General features: G+C 42.7%; 1 protein-coding gene across 1 annotated transcript in view; it reads right to left on the bottom strand.

Annotated features, from left to right (window-relative positions):
* Positions 1-21,078, bottom strand: part of LOC138854995 (zwei Ig domain protein zig-8-like) — a 159,561-nt gene extending 138,483 nt beyond the window's left edge. The window contains exon 1 of the mRNA XM_070101501.1: positions 21,022-21,078. Coding sequence (XP_069957602.1) covers positions 21,022-21,078 — 57 coding nt within the window. The remainder of the gene's footprint in view (positions 1-21,021) is intronic.
* Between the last annotated feature and the right edge of the window lie 1,733 nt (positions 21,079-22,811).

Here is a 22,811-nt window from a genome sequence, read left to right as displayed (position 1 = left end):
ATATATATATATATATATATATATATATATATATATATATATATATATATATATATATATATATATATATATATATATATATATATATATATATATATAACAAACATCCACCCAGGGCTCCCGGTACCAGCATTAACCTCCCTGACATTGCAGCAGGCGAGGAACATCTAACCTTACAGGATGCTGATGTGTATAAAGCTGCTATGTCATTTCCACAGGGTTCAGCAGGAGGTTTCACCGGTTTAAGGCCTCAACACTTAAAACAAATACTCAATCCAGCACTTGGTGAGGTTTCAGAGAGGCTGCTGTCCGAACTCCCCAAATTTTCCAACCTGTGACTGGCTGGCAGTGTCCCAGAGGCCATCAGACCCCCTTTTCTTTGGTGCCTCATTGTGTGCCCTCCGGGAAAAGTATGGCGGAATCAGGCCCATTGCAGTGGGAAACACCCTTCGGCGCCTAGTCGCCAAGGCTGCAGTAAGAAGGGTGAGTCAAGAGGCTTCTGCAATGCTGAAACCAACTCAGCTCGGTTTCGGCGTTCAACAGGGCTGTGAAGCAGCTGCCCACGCAGCACGAGTCAAATTGGTCAAATTGGACTTTCAACTCAGTCAGAAGGGATGCTGCTCTTCAAGCAGTTTATAGAAACTTCCCTTCTCTTTACCCCTTTATAGAATCGTGCTATAGTGTGACTTCCAAACTATTGTTTGGGGACCATGAAATTGACTCATGTGAGTGCGTGCAACAGGGGGACCCTCTCGCCCCTTTTCTATTCTGTTTGGTCATCAAGGAAGTCACAGAAGCACTCTCCAGCGAGCTCAATATCTGGTTCCTGGATGATGGTAATTTGCAAACCTCACAGGATTGCCTGCAATTAATAATGGATAATTACACTGGCGTCTCAGAAGAATTAAGTTATATAAAATTTAACCTCAGTAGGTTATTTAATACATAAACATATTTTTACATATTCAATAATTATCGTAGTTTTAAAAATTTAGGAAACGTATCTGTATCGGTATCTTCAATACTGGAATATGAGGCAGGGAACATTTGAATATGAGGCAGGGTACACTGGAATATGGGACAGGGTACACTGGAATATGAGGCAGGGTATACTGGAATATGAGGCAGGGTACACTGGAATATGAGGCAGGGTACACTGGAATATGAGGCAGGGTACACTGGAATATGAGGTAGGATATACTGGAATATGAGGCAGGGCATACTGGAATATGAGGCAGGGTACACTGGAATATGAAGCAGGGTACACTGGTTTATGAGGCAGGGTATACTGGAATATGAGGCATTGTACACTAGAATATGAAGCAGGGTACACTAGAATATGAAGCAGGGTACACTGGAATATGAGGCAAGGTACAATTGAATATGAGGCAGGGTACACTAGAATATGAGGCAAGCCACACTGGAATATGAGGCATGGTACACTTGAATATGGGGCTAGGAACACTGGAATATGAGGCATGGTACACTAGAATATGAGGCAGGGTACACTGGAATATGAGGCAAGGTACACTTGAATATGAAGCAAGGTACACATGAATATGAGGCAAGGTACATTTAAAAATGATTCAAAGTACACTGGAATATGAGGCAGGGTACACAAGAATATGATACAGGGTACACTGGAATAAGAGGCAAGGTACACTTGAATATGAGGCAGGGTACACAAGAATATGAGGCATGGAACACTTGAATATGAGGCAGGGTACACTGAAATATGAGGCAAGGTACAATAGAATATGAGGCAGGGTACACTGGAATATGAGGCAGGGAACACTGGAATATGAGGCAGGGTACATTGGAATATGAGGCAGGGTACACTGGAATATGAGACAGGGTACACTGGAAAATGAGACAGGGTACACTGGAATATGAGGGAGGGTACACTGGAATATGAGGCAAGGTACACTAAAATATGAAGCAGGGTACACTGGAATATGAGGCAGGGTACACTGGAATATGAGGCAGGGTACACTGGAATATGAGGCAAGGTACACTGGAATATGAGGCAAGATTCACTTGAATATGAGGCAAGGTACACTAGAATATGGGGCAGGGAACACTGGAATATGAGGCAGGGTACATTGGAATATGAGGCAAGGTACATTTGAATATGAGGCAGGGTACAATGGAATATGAGGCAAGGCACACTTGAATATGAGGCAGGGTACACTAGAATATGAGGCAAGGTACACTTGAATATGAGGCAGGGTACACTTAAATGTGAGGCAAGGTACACTGGAATATGAGGCAGGGTACACAGGAATATGAGGCTGTGTACACTGGAATATGACGCAAGGTAAACTTGAATATGAGGCAGGGTACACTGGAATATGAGGCAAGGTACTCTGGAATATGAGGCAGGGTACTCTGGAATATGAGGCAAGGTACAATGGAATATGAGGGAGGGTGCACTGGAATATGAGGCAGGGTACACTGGAATATGAGACAGGGTACACTGGAACGTGAGGCAGGGTACACTGGAATATGAGGCAGGGTACACTGTAATATGAGGCAGGGTGCACTGGAATATGAGGCAGGGTACACTGGAATATGAGGTAGGGTGCATTGGAATATGAGGCAGGGTACACTGTAATATGAGGCATGGTACACTGGAATATGAGGCAGGGTACACTGGAATATGAGGCAGGGTACACTGTAATATGAGGCAGGGTAAACTGAAATATGAGGCAAGGTACACTGGAATATGAGGCAGCGTACACTGGAATATGAGGCATGGTACACTTGAATATGAGGCAGGGTACACTTGAATATGATGCAAGGTACACTAGAATATGAGGCAGGGTACACTGGAATATGAGGCAGGGTACACTAGAATATGAGGCAGGGTACACTGGAATATGAGGCAGGGTGCACTGGAATATGAGTCAGGATACACTGTAATATGAGACAGGGTACACTGGAATATGAGACAGGGTACACTGGAACATGAGGCAGGGTACACTGGAATATGAGGTAGGGTACACTGGAATATGAGGCAGGGTACACTGGAATATGAGGCAGGGTACACTGTAATATCAGGCAGGGTACACTGGAATATGAGGCAGGGTACACTGGAATATGAGGCAGGGTACACTAGAATATGAGGCAGGGTTCACTGTAATATGAGGCAGGGTACACTGGAATATGAGGCAGGGTGCACTGGAATATGAGGCAGGGTACACTGGAATATGAGACAGGATACACTGAAATATGAGGCAGGGTACACTGGAATATGAGGCAGGGTACACTGGAATATTAGGCAAGGTACACTGGAATATGCAGCAATGTACACTGGAATATGAGGCAGGTTACACTGGAATATGAGGCAGAGTAAAATGGAATATGAGGCAAGGTACACTTGAATATGAGGCAGGGTACGCTAGAATATGAGGCAAGGTACACTTGAATATGAGGCAGGGTACACTTAAATATGAGGCAAGGAACACTGGAATATGAGGCAGGGTACACAGGAATATGAGGGAGGGTACACTGGAATATGAGGCAAGGTACACTTGAATATGAGGCAGGGTACACTAAAATATGAGGCAGGGTACACTGGAATATGAGGCAGGGTACACTGGAATATGAGGCAGGGTACACTGGAATATGAGGCAGGGTACACTGGAATTTGAGGCTGGGTGCACTGGAATATGAGGCAGGGTACACTGTAATATGAGGCAGGGTACAATGGAATATGAGACAGAGTACACTTGAATATGAGGCAAGGTACACTGGAATATCAGGCAGGGTACACTGGAATATGAAGCAGGGTACACTGAAATATGAGGCAGGGTACACTGTAATATGAGGCAGGGTACACTGGTATATGAGGCAGGGTACACTGGAATATGAGGCTGGGAGCACTGGAATATGAGGCAGGGTACACTGTAATATGAGGCAGGGTACACTGGAATATGAGGCAAGGAACACTGGAATATGAGGCAGGGTACACTGGAATATGAGGCAGGGTACACTGGAATATGAGGCAGGGTACACTGTAATATGAGGCAGTGTACACTGGAATATGAGGCAGGGTACACTGGAATATGAGGCAGGGTACACTGAAATATGAGGCAGGGTACACTGTAATATGAGGCAGTGTGCACTGGAATATGAGGCAGGGTACACTGGAATATGAGGCAAGGTACACTGGAATATGAGGCAGGGTACACTGGAATATGAGGCAGGGTAAATGGAATATGAGGCAAGGTACACTTGAATGTGAGGCAGATAACACTAGAATATGAGGCAAGGTACACTTGAATATGAGTCAGGGTATACTTAAATATGAGGCAAGGTATACTGAAATATGAGGCAGGGTACACAGGAATATGAGGCAGTGTACACTGGAATATGAGGCAAGGTACACTTGAATATGAGGCAAGGTACACTGGAAAATGAGGCAGGGTACATTGGAATATGAGGCAGGGTACACTGGAATATGAGGCAGGGTGCACTGGAATATGAGGCAGGGCACTATGGAATATGAAGCAGGGTGCACTGGAATATGAGGCAGGGTACACTGGAATATGAGGCAGGGTACACTGTAAAATGAGGCAGCCTACACTGTAATATGAGGCAGGGTACACTAGAATATGAGGCAGGGTACACTGGAATACGAGGAAGGGTACAATGGAATATGAGGCAGGGTACCCTGGAATATGATCAGGGTACACTGGAATATGAGGCAGGGTACACTGGAATATAAGGCAGGGTACACTGGAATATGAGGCAGGGTACACTGGAACGTGAGGCAGGGTACACTAGAATATGAGGCAGGGTACACTGGAATATGAGGCAGGGTACACTGGAATGTGAGGCATGGTACACTGTATATTGAGGCAGGGTACACTGGAATATTAGGCAAGGTACACTGGAATATGAGGCAGGGTACTCTGGAATATGAGGCAGGGTGCACTGGAATTTGAGGCAGGGTACGCTGGAATATGAGGCAGGGTACACTGGAATATTAGGCAGGGTACACTGGAATATGAGGCAAGGTACACTGGAATATGAGGCAGGGCACACTGGAATATGATGCATGGTACACTGGAATATGAGGCAGGGTACACTGGAATATGAGGCAGGGTACACTGGAATATGAGGCAGGGTACACTGGAATATGAGGCAGGGTACACTGGAATATGAGGCAGGGTATACTAGAATATGAGGCAGGGTACACTGGAATATGAGGCAGGGTACACTGGAATATGAGGCAGGGTAGACTGGAATATGAGGCAGGGTACACTGGAATATGAGGCAGGGTACACTGGAATATGAGGTAGGATATACTGGAATATGAGGCAGGGTATACTGGAATATGAGGCAGGGTACACTGGAATATGAAGCAGAGTACACTGCAATATGAGTCAGGTATACTGGAATATGAGACAGGGTACACTAGAATATGAGGCAGGGTACACTAGAATATGAAGCAGGGTACACTGGAATATGAGGCAAGGTACAATTGAATATGAGGCAGGGTACACTACAATATGAGGCAAGCTACACTGGAATATGAGGCATGGTACACTTGAATATGGGGCTAGGAACACTGGAATATGAGGCATGGTACACTAGAATATGAGGCAGGGTACACAGGAATATGAGGCAAGGTACACTTGAATATGAAGCAAGGTACACATGAGTATGAGGCAAGGTACATTTAAATATGAGGCAAAGTACACTGGAATATGAGGCAGGGTACACAAGAATATGAGACATGGTACGCTGGAAAAAGAGGCAAGGTACACTTGAATATGAGGCAGGGTACACAAGAATATGAGGCATGGAACACTTGAATATGAGGCAGGGTACACTGAAATATGAGGCAAGGTACTATAGAATATGAGGCAGGGTACACTGGAATATGAGGCATGGAACACTGGAATATGAGGCAGGGTACATTGGAATATGAGGCAGGGTACACTGGAATATGAGACAGGGTACACTGGAAAATGAGACAGGGTACACTGGAATATGAGGGAGGGTACACTGGATAATGAGGCAAAGTACACTAAAATATGAAGCAGGGTACACTGGAATATGAGGCAGGGTACACTGGAATATGAGGCAGGGTACACTGGAATATGAGGCAAGGTACACTGGAATATGAGGCAAGATTCACTTGAATATGAGGCAAGGTACACTAGAATATGGGGCAGGGTACACTGGAATATGAGGCAGGGTACATTGGAATATGAGGCAAGGTACATTTGAATATGAGGCAGGGTACAATGGAATATGAGGCAAGGCACACTTGAATATGAGGCAGGGTACACTAGAATATGAGGCAAGGTACACTGGAATATGAGGCAGGGTACACAGGAATATGAGGCAGGGTACACTGGAATATGACGCAAGGTAAACTTGAATATGAGGCAGGGTACACTGGAATATGAGGCAAGGTACTCTGGAATATGAGGCAGGGTACTCTGGAATATGAGGCAGGGTACAATGGAATATGAGGGAGGGTGCACTGGAATATGAGGCAGGGTACACTGGAATATGAGACAGGGTACACTGGAACGTGAGGCAGGGTACACTGGAACATGAGGCAGGGTACACTGTAATATGAGGCAGGGTGCACTGGAATATGAGGCAGGGTACACTGGAATATTAGGTAGGGTGCATTGGAATATGAGGCAGGGTACACTGTAATATGAGGCATGGTACACTGGAATATGAGGCAGGGTACACTGGAATATGAGGCAGGTTACACTGTAATATGAGGCAGGGTAAACTGAAATATGAGGCAAGGTACACTGGAATATGAGGCAGCGTACACTGGAATATGAGGCATGGTACACTTGAATATGAGGCACGGTACACTTGAATATGATGCAAGGTACACTAGAATATGAGGCAGGGTACACTGGAATATGAGGCAGGGTACACTAGAATATGAGGCAGGGTACACTGGAATATGAGGCAGGGTGCACTGGAATATGAGTCAGGATACACTGTAATATGAGACAGGGTACACTGGAATATGAGACAGGGTACACTGGAACATGAGGCAGGGTACACTGGAATATGAGGTATGGTACACTGGAATATGAGGCAGGGTACACTGGAATATGAGGCAGGGTACACTGTAATATGAGGCAGGGTACACTGGAATATGAGGCAGGGTACACTGGAATATGAGGCAGGGTACACTAGAATATGAGGCAGGGTTCACTGTAATATGAGGCAGGGTACACTGGAATATGAGGCAGGGTGCACTGGAATATGAGGCAGGGTACACTGGAATATGAGACAGGATACACTGAAATATGAGGCAGGGTACACTGGAATATGAGGCAGGGTACACTGGAATATTAGGCAAGGTACACTGGAATATGCAGCAATGTACACTGGAATATGAGGCAGGTTACACTGGAATATGAGGCAGAGTAAAATGGAATATGAGGCAAGGTACACTTGAATATGAGGCAGGGTACGCTAGAATATGAGGCAAGGTACACTTGAATATGAGGCAGGGTACACTTAAATATGAGGCAAGGTACACTGGAATATGAAGCAGGGTACACAGGAATATGAGGGAGGGTACACTGGAATAAGAGGCAAGGTACACTTGAATATGAGGCAGGGTACACTAAAATATGAGGCAGGGTACACTGGAATATGAGGCAGGGTACACTGGAATATGAGGCAGGGTACACTGGAATATGAGGCAGGGTACACTGGAATTTGAGGCTGGGTGCACTGGAATATGAGGCAGGGTACACTGTAATATGAGGCAGGGTACAATGGAATATGAGACAGAGTACACTTGAATATGAGGCAAGGTACACTGGAATATGAGGCAGGGTACACTGGAATATGAAGCAGGGTACACTGAAATATGAGGCAGGGTACACTGTAATATGAGGCAGGGTACACTGGAATATGAGGCAGGGTACACTGGAATATGAGGCTGGGTGCACTGGAATATGAGGCAGGGTACACTGTAATATGAGGCAGGGTACACTGGAATATGAGGCAAGGAACACTGGAATATGAGTCAGGGTACACTGGAATATGAGGCAGGGTACACTGGAATATGAGGCAGGGTACACTGTAATATGAGGCAGTGTACACTGGAATATGAGGCAGGGTACACTGGAATATGAGGCAGGGTACACTGAAATATGAGGTAAGGTACACTGTAATATGAGGCAGTGTGCACTGAAATATGAGGCAGGGTACACTGGAATATGAGTCAGGTACACTGGAATATGAGGCAGGGTACACTGGAATATGAGGCAGGGTACAATGGAATATGAGGCAAGGTACACTTGAATGTGAGGCAGGGTACACTAGAATATGAGGCAAGGTACACTTGAATATGAGTCAGGGTATACTTAAATATGAGGCAAGGTATACTGAAATATGAGGCAGGGTACACAGGAATATGAGGCAGTGTACACTGGAATGTGAGGCAAGGTACACTTGAATATGAGGCAAGGTACACTGGAAAATGAGGCAGGGTACATTGGAATATGAGGCAGGGTACACTGGAATATGAGGCAGGATGCACTGGAATATGAGGCAGGGCACTATGGAATATGAAGCAGGGTGCACTGGAATATGAGGCAGGGTACCCTGGAATATGAGGCAGGGTACACTGTAAAATGAGGCAGGTTACACTGTAATATGAGGCAGGGTACACTGGAATATGAGGCAGGGTACACTGGAATATGAGGTAGGGTACAATGGAATATGAGGCAGGGTACACTGGAATATGATCAGGGTACACTGGAATATGAGGCAGGGTACACTGGAATATAAGGCAAGGTACACTGGAATATGAGGCAGGGTACACTGGAACGTGAGGCAGGGTACACTAGAATATGAGGCAGGGTACACTGGAATATGAGGCAGGGTACACTGGAATGTGAGGCATGGTACACTGTATATTGAGGCAGGGTACACTGGAATATTAGGCAAGGTACACTGGAATATGAGGCAGGGTACTCTGGAATATGAGGCAGGGTGCACTGGAATTTGAGGCAGGGTACGCTGGAATATGAGGCAGGGTACACTGGAATATTAGGCAGGGTACACTGGAATATGAGGCAAGGTACACTGGAATATGAGGCAGGGCACACTGGAATATGATGCATGGTACACTGGAATATGAGGCAGGGTACACTGGAATATAAGGCAGGGTACACTGGAATATGAGGCAGGGTACACTGGAATATGAGGCAGGGTACACTGGAATATGAGGCAGGGTATACTAGAATATGAGGCAGGGTACACTGGAATATGAGGCAGGGTACACTGGAATATGAGGCAGGGTACACTGTGACTGACGAAACCGTGATCGATCTTAGGGTCATTGAATATTTTCTTACTATTATTACTTTTGTGATGCATATAAATATAGATATGTTACTCTGTCGTAAGAAAGTATTAACCTGCCAATGATATTTATTCATTCGCCAGTTGGATTAAACTTTATTATTTACAAAGTAATAAAGAGAACATTGGAACTCTTCCTTTTATTCAGATTAAATGCTGGAACAAATTCCAAACGAAAAAATTCAGAGGAAATTTCAGTTCTCAAACTCTCGCAAAATCCGTCAATCAGCCAAACCCCATCACTGCTATTCCCTGCAGGGAACTGCTTAAAGAATTTTACATCCAGCGATAATGGTGCGTGTGGGAGTCTCAGTCGTAATGCTGAATAGATTGCCCTCCAATGAGAATATTTTTTTGATAAGGCGGATGCGAGAGCTTTGAGATGAATAAAGTGCGACTGCTGAGTGGGGATCCTCGTAATTAACTCGAGTGCAGGATCCAGAAACACCTGCGTAAATACAAATACATCAGTTTAGTATTTATCATTATTATTGGTATACTCATGGGGAAGCGATAAACCCGTAGTTGTCATTAAAGAAATGCAGAATGAGGTAATCAGGTTCATTCCAAGGAAAGAGAAAGTGGCTCCGATTCCTAGGAAGAAGAGGCCTTCTGGAGCACGAAGTTGCTCTCCTACAAGTGGCCTCTAACGTGAACGCTAAGAAATTTTTCTCACCACCTTCCTTGTCGATAAAATGACTTGGTGAGATTAGCGAATTAGAGTAAAATGAAGACGTGGAAAGAGGCAGTGGAAGCTGGTATAAGGGGTGGCAGGCTGGGAAGGTTCTGTAAGAGGCTGGAAGAAAGCCCTAACGATTGGTGGATTGAGAATGATTTTATTGAATATATATATATATATATATATATATATATATATATATATATATATATATATATATATATATATATATATATATATATGTCGTGCCGAATAGGCAGAATTTGCGATATTGGCTTAAATAGTAGCGCTCATCTTGCCATATAGGACAAGCGAAAATGTGTGTATGCAATAATTTCGCCAAAATCATTCTGAACCTAACGAAAAAAAATATATTTCACTGGGTTTGTTTAGTATTAAATTATTGTAAACAAATCTAAAATATATTTAGTTGGGTTAGGCTAAAATAAATTGCCCCTTGTTACAAAAAGGTTAGGTAAGTTTTCTAAGATTCTTTTGGTGCAAGATTAAAAAAAATTACATTAACATTAATGAAAAAAATGTATCTTTAAACGTGTAAGATAAAATTTCAGAAAGGACTTAATTTTAAATGAGTTCTTGCTAATTGACCAGTTTTACATATTCGGCACGACATATATATAAAAAGAGGAGAGGGGCAATTAAGAAGTTAATATATTCAATTAAAGAGGGAAATAAAAAAAGGAATAAGAAGAACAAAAAAAGGGATTATAAGGTTTACATAAGAACATAAGAAAGGAGGAACACTGCAGCAGGCCTGTTGGCCCATACTAGGCAGGTCCTTTACAATTCATCCCACTAACAAACATTTGACCAACCCAATTTTCAATGCTACCCAAGAAATAAGCTCTGATGTGCAAGTTCCACTCAAATCCAACCCCTCCCACTCATGTACTTATCCAACCTAAATTTGAAACTACCCAATGTCCTAGCCTCAATAACCCAACTAGGTAGACTGTTCCACTCAACAACTACCCTATTTCCAGACCAATACTTTCCTATGTCCTTTCTAAATCTAAACTTATCTGATAAATTAGACACATGTGCAACTCTTGGGTATCTTTATTGAGGAAACGTTTCGCCACACAGTGGCTTCATCAGTCCATACATAGGAGAAACTTGAAGAACAGGAGGAGAATGAGGTAATCAGTCCCTCAACCTTGAGTCGATGTGTTCAGTCCATCAATCTTGAGTAGAATACGGCAGATGAGCTTAGAAGCAGCTTATAAACCGTATGGCAGGAGAGGTGCAGCAGTCATAGGTGGTGTTATATTTGTTCAATGTGGAAGTAGGTTGTGCCCAAGAATTAGGCAAGCGAAGAATTCCTAAGTATTAAGATCCCAAGAAGTTGCAGTGTCTGACAGGTTTGTAGATGAATGGTTCAGAGAACTGACATGTTGATAAATTAGACACATGTGCAACTCTTGGGTATCTTTATTGAGGAAACGTTTCGTCACGCAGTGGCTTCATCAGTCCATACATAGGAGAAACTTGAAGAACAGGAGGAGAATGAGGTAATCAGTCCCTCAACCTTGAGTCGATGTGTTCAGTCCATCAATCTTGAGTAGAATACGGCAGATGAGCTTAGAAACAGCTTATAAACTTCCTTTCCTCGACGTTCTACTGTGCAGATCTCCCGACAGTGACAAACTTCTCTTCAAAGTGTATAGAAAACCTACCAACAAGGACGATCTTATACACTTTTATTCACACCAAGATACCCGCACTAAGAGAGGAGTCCTCATTGGCTTCTTCTTGAGAGCTCTTCGCATCTCCAGCCCTTGTTTTCTAGAAGAAGAATGCACTTACATAACACAAGCCTTTACACGTCTTCAGTTCCCATCTTTCTTCATCCGAGATTGCAGACTCAAGGCGAAGATTGAGACACTTATGCAGCATATGGGAATCTTTATTCAGGAAACGTTTCGCCACACAGTGGCTTCATCAGTCCAATACAAAGAGGAAGGCGTAAGGACAGGAGGAGAATGAGGTAATCAGTCCTTCAACCTGGAGTCGATGTGTTCAGTCCATCAATCTTGTACAAGATTGATGGACTGAACACATCGACTCCAGGTTGAGGGACTGATTACCTCATTCTCCTCCTGTCCTTACGCCTTCCTCTTTGTATTGGACTGATGAAGCCACTGTGTGGCGAAACGTTTCCTGAATAAAGATTCCCATATGCTGCATAAGTGTCTCAATCTTCAACTTGTCGGTTTTTCAAACCATTCATCACAGACTCAAGGCACAAGCTATCCTCAACAAATCGCCCATGGAACAGCCCCCTAAACAGTTCATAGTACTCCCAATAAAGTTGGTAGAATTACCGACAATATGTAAAGTAAAAGGACACAAGGACACAAGAAACTAAGCAGTTTGGATGTGACTTCCCTCTTCACAAAAGTACCTACCAAAAAAGCCATCGAGGTTCTACGACGTAAAGTCAACCAGGACCTTAATCTTCCTTTACCTCCCGGAGATTTTGTTGACTTGATTGAACTCTGTGTTAACTTCAACTGTTTTTCCTTCAATAACAAGCTCTACAAACAAACCTACGGCATGGGAATGGGGTCCCCAATAAGTGCCGTCTTAGCCAACTTATACATGGAATACCTAGAGTCCGAACACTTCGCCAACATCATCCCTTCAAGCGTCACTTGGTTACGTTACGTGGACGATGTCCTCGTAATAACTCCAAAACGTTTTGATGTACGGGATCTTCAGGCAACGCAGTTGAACCAGCGATTCAGTTTACACTAGAAGAAGAGTCCAATGACAAGCTACCTTTCCTCGACGTCCTCATTCACAAAGTAGACAACAACCTAAGATTTCAAGTTTATCGGAAACCCACCAATAAAAATGATCTCACACACTTCTATTCCAGTCAAGATACCAAGACCAAAAGAGGCATCATCATCGGGTTTTTCCTAAGAGCATACCGAATTTGTAGTCCTGAGTTTCTTGACGAGGAATGTACTTACATTCACCAAACATTCACTGAGTTACAATTTCCTTCTTTTTTCATCAAAGACTGCAAGAAAAGAGCTCTTCAGATCATCAATTCTCCACGCATCAACACCGCTCCCAACAAAGTTATAATTCTTCCCAACAGCCAGGTTGCACTAAACGTCTCAAAAGTACTTTCACAAGCTAACACCAGAGTCGCCATCGCTTCTACCACTTCAATAAAGGATCTAACCAGGACAAAACCCAAGCACCACGAACCAGTCAATGCAGGAGTTTACACTATACCCTGTGGAGGCTGTGACAAGATCTACGTAGGTGAAACAGCAAGAAACCTCGACACCCGCCTCAATGAACACATATACGCATGTAGGAACGACAACTTAAACAACGCCTGTGTACAACACCGAAATTCCACCAGTCATCTTATGAAATTCAGAGACGCCCAATTAGTGATAAAAGAAACTAATTTCCGCACACGCAAGTGCCTTGAATCAGCACTGATCGCTGTTTCGAATACAATTAAACAAAACAACGGCAGCTTCACCATCTCCGAAGTCTTAGCAAGAATCCTCCTGAAAACAGTAAACCCTGCCATCACATAGTCTCTCCTGTTATACTACACATAGCACAGAGAGTGAACACTGAAACAAGCTGCCTCATTCCAGTTTATATTTGTCCAACCTATTTTTATCTTACCCAAGTAATAGCCTTTTATCCTTTTAATCATGTACGAATTAATTGTTCTACCATATTGTATTACTTTTGTCACTACCACTACTACTACTACTACCACTAGTGAACATCGAAATGGTACCTCACTAGTATTCACCTCACTCTGAGCCTTTATATACCCTCTGTGTCCATGTATTGTTTGTAATGGCTTGATAAAGCTCCTGGAGAGCGAAACGTTGCCACAATAAATGTCACATTAGTTGCACTTGTGTCCTTTTACTTTACATAGTACTCCCATGTGGCGATGTTGCCACGAATACTCGCCGGGCACTTGCTATGAGTAACATCAACGTTTCCACCATAAACACATCCTCTATCAAAGACCTCACTACTAAACGCAGCCCCACACCTCTAACTTCTACAGCAGGCGTCTACACTATCCCCTGTGGGTTCTGTCCCAAGAAATATGTAGGCGAGACAGGCAGAGATCTTGCAGTCCGCCTGAATGAGCATCGAAATGCCTCTAACAGAGACGATGTAAGGTACGCCTGTGTCCTCCACAGAGACTCCACGGGGCATTTGATGAACTGGAACGAGGCACAACTCGTTCTCACCGAACCAGACCTCAGACGCCGACGGTGCCTAGAAGCCTCACTAATCACCGTCACCGACACTATAGAACGCAACACTGGAAACTACAAAATTTCGAAAACATTGGCATACATGATACTTAAGCAGCACCAACCCAACAACACAGGAGTCACATGATTTCATCGTCTACTGGTCCTCATCATAGGCAGAGGTTGTTTTGATAAGGACCTGCCTCGCATGGGCCAGTAGGCCTTCTGCAGTGTTCCTCCATTCTTATGTTCTTATGACATTCCTCAGGTCACGTGCGTCACATCTCACTCTCCGCCTATATATATAATGTCTTTCTACCTCTGTATGTTAGAAGTGATCAAGGTCCCAGGACCGAAACGTTTTCTAATAAATATGTTATAGTGTTTGCTTACGTGTCTTTCTAAACCAGCTTATAAACCATATGGCAGGAGAGGTGCAGCAGTCATAGGTGGTGTTACATTTGTTCAATGTGGAAGTAGGTTGTGCCCAAGAATTAGGCAAGCGAAGAATTCCTAAGTATTAAGATCCCAAGAAGTTGCAGTGTCTGACAGGTTTGTAGATGAATGGTTCAGAGAACCGACATGTTGATAAATTAGACACATGTGCAACTCTTGGGTATCTTTATTGAGGAAACGTTTCGCCACACAGTGGCTTCATCAGTCCATACATAGGAGAAACTTGAAGAACAGGAGGGGAATGAGGTAATCAGTCCCTCAACCTTGAGTCGATGTGTTCAGTCCATCAATCTTGAGTAGAATACGGCAGATGAGCTTAGAAGCAGCTTATAAACCGTATGGCAGGAGAGGTGCAGCAGTCATAGGTGGTGTTACATTTGTTCAATGTGGAAGTAGGTCGTGGCCAAGAATTAGGCAAGCGAAGAATTCCTAAGTATTAAGATCCCAAGAAGTTGCAGTGTCTGACAGGTTTGTAGATGAATGGTTCAGAGAACCGACATGTTGATAAATTAGACACATGTGCAACTCTTGGGTATCTTTATTGAGGAAACGTTTCGTCACGCAGTGGCTTCATCAGTCCATACATAGGAGAAACTTGAAGAACAGGAGGAGAATGAGGTAATCAGTCCCTCAACCTTGAGTCGATGTGTTCAGTCCATCAATCTTGAGTAGAATACGGCAGATGAGCTTAGAAACAGCTTATAAACTTCCTTTCCTCGACGTTCTACTGTGCAGATCTCCCGACAGTGACAAACTTCTCTTCAAAGTGTATAGAAAACCTACCAACAAGGACGATCTTATACACTTTTATTCACACCAAGATACCCGCACTAAGAGAGGAGTCCTCATTGGCTTCTTCTTGAGAGCTCTTCGCATCTCCAGCCCTTGTTTTCTAGAAGAAGAATGCACTTACATAACACAAGCCTTTACACGTCTTCAGTTCCCATCTTTCTTCATCCGAGATTGCAGACTCAAGGCGAAGATTGAGACACTTATGCAGCATATGGGAATCTTTATTCAGGAAACGTTTCGCCACACAGTGGCTTCATCAGTCCAATACAAAGAGGAAGGCGTAAGGACAGGAGGAGAATGAGGTAATCAGTCCTTCAACCTGGAGTCGATGTGTTCAGTCCATCAATCTTGTACAAGATTGATGGACTGAACACATCGACTCCAGGTTGAGGGACTGATTACCTCATTCTCCTCCTGTCCTTACGCCTTCCTCTTTGTATTGGACTGATGAAGCCACTGTGTGGCGAAACGTTTCCTGAATAAAGATTCCCATATGCTGCATAAGTGTCTCAATCTTCAACTTGTCGGTTTTTCAAACCATTCATCACAGACTCAAGGCACAAGCTATCCTCAACAAATCGCCCATGGAACAGCCCCCTAAACAGTTCATAGTACTCCCAATAAAGTTGGTAGAATTACCGACAATATGTAAAGTAAAAGGACACAAGGACACAAGAAACTAAGCAGTTTGGATGTGACTTCCCTCTTCACAAAAGTACCTACCAAAAAAGCCATCGAGGTTCTACGACGTAAAGTCAACCAGGACCTTAATCTTCCTTTACCTCCCGGAGATTTTGTTGACTTGATTGAACTCTGTGTTAACTTCAACTGTTTTTCCTTCAATAACAAGCTCTACAAACAAACCTACGGCATGGGAATGGGGTCCCCAATAAGTGCCGTCTTAGCCAACTTATACATGGAATACCTAGAGTCCGAACACTTCGCCAACATCATCCCTTCAAGCGTCACTTGGTTACGTTACGTGGACGATGTCCTCGTAATAACTCCAAAACGTTTTGATGTACGGGATCTTCAGGCAAGGCTCAACGCAGTTGAACCAGCGATTCAGTTTACACTAGAAGAAGAGTCCAATGACAAGCTACCTTTCCTCGACGTCCTCATTCACAAAGTAGACAACAACCTAAGATTTCAAGTTTATCGGAAACCCACCAATAAAAATGATCTCACACACTTCTATTCCAGTCAAGATACCAAGACCAAAAGAGGCATCATCATCGGGTTTTTCCTAAGAGCATACCGAATTTGTAGTCCTGAGTTTCTTGACGAGGAATGTACTTACATTCACCAAACATTCACTGAGTTACAATTTCCTTCTTTTTTCATCAAAGACTGCAAGAAAAGAGCTCTTCAGATCATCAATTCTCCACGCATCAACACCGCTCCCAACAAAGTTATAATTCTTCCCAACAGCCAGGTTGCACTAAACGTCTCAAAAGTACTTTCACAAGCTAACACCAGAGTCGCCATCGCTTCTACCACTTCAATAAAGGATCTAACCAGGACAAAACCCAAGCACCACGAACCAGTCAATGCAGGAGTTTACACTATACCCTGTGGAGGCTGTGACAAGATCTACGTAGGTGAAACAGCAAGAAACCTCGACACCCGCCTCAATGAACACATATACGCATGTAGGAACGACAACTTAAACAACGCCTGTGTACAACACCGAAATTCCACCAGTCATCTTATGAAATTCAGAGACGCCCAATTAGTGATAAAAGAAACTAATTTCCGCACACGCAAGTGCCTTGAATCAGCACTGATCGCTGTTTCGAATACAATTAAACAAAACAACGGCAGCTTCACCATCTCCGAAGTCTTAGCAAGAATCCTCCTGAAAACAGTAAACCCTGCCATCACATAGTCTCTCCTGTTATACTACACATAGCACAGAGAGTGAACACTGAAACAAGCTGCCTCATTCCAGTTTATATTTGTCCAACCTATTTTTATCTTACCCAAGTAATAGCCTTTTTATCCTTTTAATCATGTACAATTAATTGTTCTACCATGTTGTATTGCTTTTGTCACTACCACTACTACTACTACTACCACTAGTGAACATCGAAATGGTACCTCACTAGTATTCACCTCACTCTGAGCCTTTATATACCCTCTGTGTCCATGTATTGTTTGTAATGGCTTGATAAAGCTCCTGGAGAGCGAAACGTTGCCACAATAAATGTCACATTAGTTGCACTTGTGTCCTTTTACTTTACATAGTACTCCCATGTGGCGATGTTGCCACGAATACTCGCCGGGCACTTGCTATGAGTAACATCAACGTTTCCACCATAAACACATCCTCTATCAAAGACCTCACTACTAAACGCAGCCCCACACCTCTAACTTCTACAGCAGGCGTCTACACTATCCCCTGTGGGTTCTGTCCCAAGAAATATGTAGGCGAGACAGGCAGAGATCTTGCAGTCCGCCTGAATGAGCATCGAAATGCCTCTAACAGAGACGATGTAAGGTACGCCTGTGTCCTCCACAGAGACTCCACGGGGCATTTGATGAACTGGAACGAGGCACAACTCGTTCTCACCGAACCAGACCTCAGACGCCGACGGTGCCTAGAAGCCTCACTAATCACCGTCACCGACACTATAGAACGCAACACTGGAAACTACAAAATTTCGAAAACATTGGCATACATGATACTTAAGCAGCACCAACCCAACAACACAGGAGTCACATGATTTCATCGTCTACTGGTCCTCATCATAGGCAGAGGTTGTTTTGATAAGGACCTGCCTCGCATGGGCCAGTAGGCCTTCTGCAGTGTTCCTCCATTCTTATGTTCTTATGACATTCCTCAGGTCACGTGCGTCACATCTCACTCTCCGCCTATATATATAATGTCTTTCTACCTCTGTATGTTAGAAGTGATCAAGGTCCCAGGACCGAAACGTTTTCTAATAAATATGTTATAGTGTTTGCTTACGTGTCTTTCTAAACCAGCTTATAAACCATATGGCAGGAGAGGTGCAGCAGTCATAGGTGGTGTTACATTTGTTCAATGTGGAAGTAGGTTGTGCCCAAGAATTAGGCAAGCGAAGAATTCCTAAGTATTAAGATCCCAAGAAGTTGCAGTGTCTGACAGGTTTGTAGATGAATGGTTCAGAGAACCGACATGTTGATAAATTAGACACATGTGCAACTCTTGGGTATCTTTATTGAGGAAACGTTTCGCCACACAGTGGCTTCATCAGTCCATACATAGGAGAAACTTGAAGAACAGGAGGGGAATGAGGTAATCAGTCCCTCAACCTTGAGTCGATGTGTTCAGTCCATCAATCTTGAGTAGAATACGGCAGATGAGCTTAGAAGCAGCTTATAAACCGTATGGCAGGAGAGGTGCAGCAGTCATAGGTGGTGTTACATTTGTTCAATGTGGAAGTAGGTCGTGGCCAAGAATTAGGCAAGCGAAGAATTCCTAAGTATTAAGATCCCAAGAAGTTGCAGTGTCTGACAGGTTTGTAGATGAATGGTTCAGAGAACCGACTTGTTGATAAATTAGACACATGTGCAACTCTTGGGTATCTTTATTGAGGAAACGTTTCTAAGATTCTTTTGGTGCAAAATTAAAAAAAATTACATTAACATTAATGAAAAAAATGTATCTTTAAACGTGTAAGATAAAATTTCAGAAAGGACTTAATTTTAAATGAGTTCTTGCTAATTGACCAGTTTTACATATTCGGCACGACATATATATAAAAAGAGGAGAGGGGCAATTAAGAAGTTAATATATTCAATTAAAGAGGGAAATAAAAAAAGGAATAAGAAGAACAAAAAAAAAAGGGATTATAAGGTTTAAGTCGCAAGGGATTCGAAGATTAACCAGAAGGTTTTTTTCAGGTATATAGAATTATGATTAAAGACAAGATATGCCCACTCAAAAGTAACTCACTGACAGTACTACGGAAATGTACGAATTTTTTTACACTTACTTCCTCTCAGTTTTTAGGCAGGAAGATACTATTGAGATTCAAGGAATAATAAATTATGTTGAGCAGAATGATAATAAACTATGCACGATTGAGGTAACTAGTGACATGGTCCTCAGACATATAGAGAAATTAAAACCTAACAAATCCTCAGGTCTTGATGACTTGTTTACAAGGGTTTCAAAGGAATGTAAAGAGGAACTTAGCAAACCTTTAGCTAATCTTTTCTACATATCACTACAAACTGATATCGTGCTGGACAAGTGGAAAATGACCAATTTTTATTATTATTGTTAGGTAAGACACATATGCAACAGTTAGGTATCTTTATTATGAAACGTTTCGCCTACACAGTAGGCTTCTTCAGTCAAGTACAGAAAAGTTGATAGAAGCAGAAGATACTTGAAGACGATGTAATCAGTCCATCACCCTTAAAGTTTTGAGGTGGTCAGTCCCTCAGTCTGGAGAAGAGCATTGTTCCATAGTATGACACATGGACCGTTTCCCACCTTTCCTAGGCCGACCTCTAACCCACCTTCCCTCTACTATAGATTTATGTACTCTTGAAGTCATTCTATTTTGTTTCATCCTCTCTACATGTCCGAACCACCTAAACAACCCCTCCTCAGCCCTTTGGATAATTGTTTTGGTAATCCCACACCTCCTCCTAACTTCCAAACTAGGAATTCTCTGCATCATATTCACACCACACACTGCCCTCAGAAACGACATCTCCATTGCCTCCAGCTTTCTCTTTGTTGCAACAATCACCACCCTTGCTTCACACCTATATAAGAGCGTTGGTAAAACTATGCTCTCATACATTCCCCACTTTGCTTCCATGGACACAGTTCTTTGTCTCTACATACTCCTCAGTGCATCACTCTCATTTTTTCTCCCTCGTCAATTCTATGATTCCCACATTTTCCATAGACCAATCTGCTGACACATCAACTCCTAAATATCTGATAAATTAGACACATGTGCAACTCTTGGGTATCTTTATTGAGGAAACGTTTCGCCACACAGTGGCTTCATCAGTCCATACAAAGGAGAATCTTGAAGAACAGGAGGAGAATGAGGTAATCAGTCCCTCAACCTTGAGTCGATGTGGTCAGTCCATCAATCTTGATTGATGGACTGACCACATCGACTCAAGGTTGAGGGACTGATTACCTCATTCTCCTCCTGTTCTTCAAGATTCTCCTTTGTATGGACTGATGAAGCCACTGTGTGGCGAAACGTTTCCTCAATAAAGATACCCAAGAGTTGCACATGTGTCTAATTTATCAACATGTCGGTTCTCTGAACCATTCATCTACAAATCCTAAATATCTGAATACATTCACATCCTCCATACTCTCTACCTCTAACCTGATATCTAGTCTTTGGTTACCTATTTTTTTTTTGTTATTCACATCACCTTATTCATTTCTATATTCACTTTCAATTTTCTTCTTTTACTTACCCTGCCAAACTCATCCACCAAACTCTGCAACTTCTCTTCAGAATCTCTTAAAAGCATAGTGTCATCAGCAAAGAGCAACTGTGACGACTCCTACTTTGTGTCAGAATCTTTATCTTTTAAGCTCAAACCTCCTGCTACCATCCGAATATTCACTTCTCTTACAACCCCATCTATAAATTTATGAATCAACCATGGTGACATCACACATCCTTGACAAAGGCTTACTTTTACGGGGAAATAATCTCCCTCTCTCTTACACGCTGTAACCTGAAACTCCCTATCCTCTTAAAAGCTTTTCACTGTTTTCAATAACCTACATCCTATTCCATACATTTGCAATATATGCCACATTGCATCCCTATACACCCTGTCATACGCCTTTTCCAAATCCATAAATGCCACAAAACATCTTTACCCTTATATAAACACTATTCACCTATATGTTTCACAGTAAACGCATGGTCTACATGCATTCTACCTTCCCTAAAACTCATTGTTCATCTGCTTTTAACATTTCTATCTTTATCCGATTATTCCCAGCTGCTTTACCTCCTTTCATTTTACCACTGCCTCCCGAACTTCTCCTACACTCACAGCTCGCTCCTCCTCACCCCCTACAAGATGTTACTCCTCCTTGCGCTATAAACGAAATCACAGATTTCCTATCTTTATCAATATTTAACAGTTCCTCAAAATATTCCCTCCATCTTCCCAATACCTCTAACTCTCCATTCAATAACTCTCCTCTCCTATTTTTAACAATCAGATCCATTTGTTTCCTAGGCTTCCTCTGCATATTAATCTCACTCCAAACTTTTTTCTTATTTTCACCATAAATTTGTTGAAAATAGCAAATGTAATACCTATTTACGAAGCAGGAGACAGGACCTTCGCATTGAACTACAGACCAATAAGCCTTACCTCCACAGAGGAAAAAAATTATGGAATCAATAGTTGCCGAGGCATTGACTTTGTCAATGGTCCAAGTCGGACCGAAACGTCGTTGTAAGCTTCTCTCTTTTATGTGCGGGTTATTTGTGTATCGTTCCAGTCACGGTATTGTGCCTTTTTATTATTTAATTCGTAGGCATCTTGTAATGCACAAATTGATTTATGACTCTCAACTCGATTTTACGAAGGGGCGTTCCTGCCTTTCAAATTTACAAACTTCTCTTCACCATGGTATCTGAGGAGGTAAATAACGGAGGAATATGATGTTGTGTATATGGACTTCAGTAAGGCTTTTGATAGAGTTGGGCATCAGAGGCTATTGAGGAAAATTAAGGCACTTGGAATAGTAGAATTTTTTTCCTGGGTAGAGACGTGGATAAAAAATAGGCAGCAGTAAGAGTCTGCATAAATGGGGAGAAATTAGACTGGGGACAAGTCACAAGCGGTGTTCCACAGGGCTCAGTGTTAGGCCCTTTGTTGTTCACAATTTACATACATGACATAGATGAGGAAATAAATAGCGACATAAGCAAGTTTGCCGATGACACCAAAACAGGCTGTCTAATTCATTCTAATGAGGACATTAGAGCACTTAAGGAAGATTTGAATACATTGATGCAGTGCTAGAAGTGGCAGATGCAGTGTAATATAGACAAATCCAAAGTTCTAAACGTTGGGCAGGATAATAACCATATCACATATAAACTAAATAATGTAGATTTAATATTGCTGATTGGAAAAAGGATTTAGGAGTTCTGGTTATCAGTAATCTGAAACCAAGACAACAGTGCATAAGTGTTTGCGATAAAGCGAACAGAATCCTTGGCTTCATATCAAAA

The sequence above is a fragment of the Cherax quadricarinatus genome, chromosome 77 (assembly GCF_038502225.1).
Source record: "Cherax quadricarinatus isolate ZL_2023a chromosome 77, ASM3850222v1, whole genome shotgun sequence".
Taxonomy (NCBI): domain Eukaryota; kingdom Metazoa; phylum Arthropoda; class Malacostraca; order Decapoda; family Parastacidae; genus Cherax; species Cherax quadricarinatus.
The sequence above is the reverse complement of the archived record's forward strand: the minus strand, read 5'-3'. Positions and strand labels throughout refer to the sequence as shown.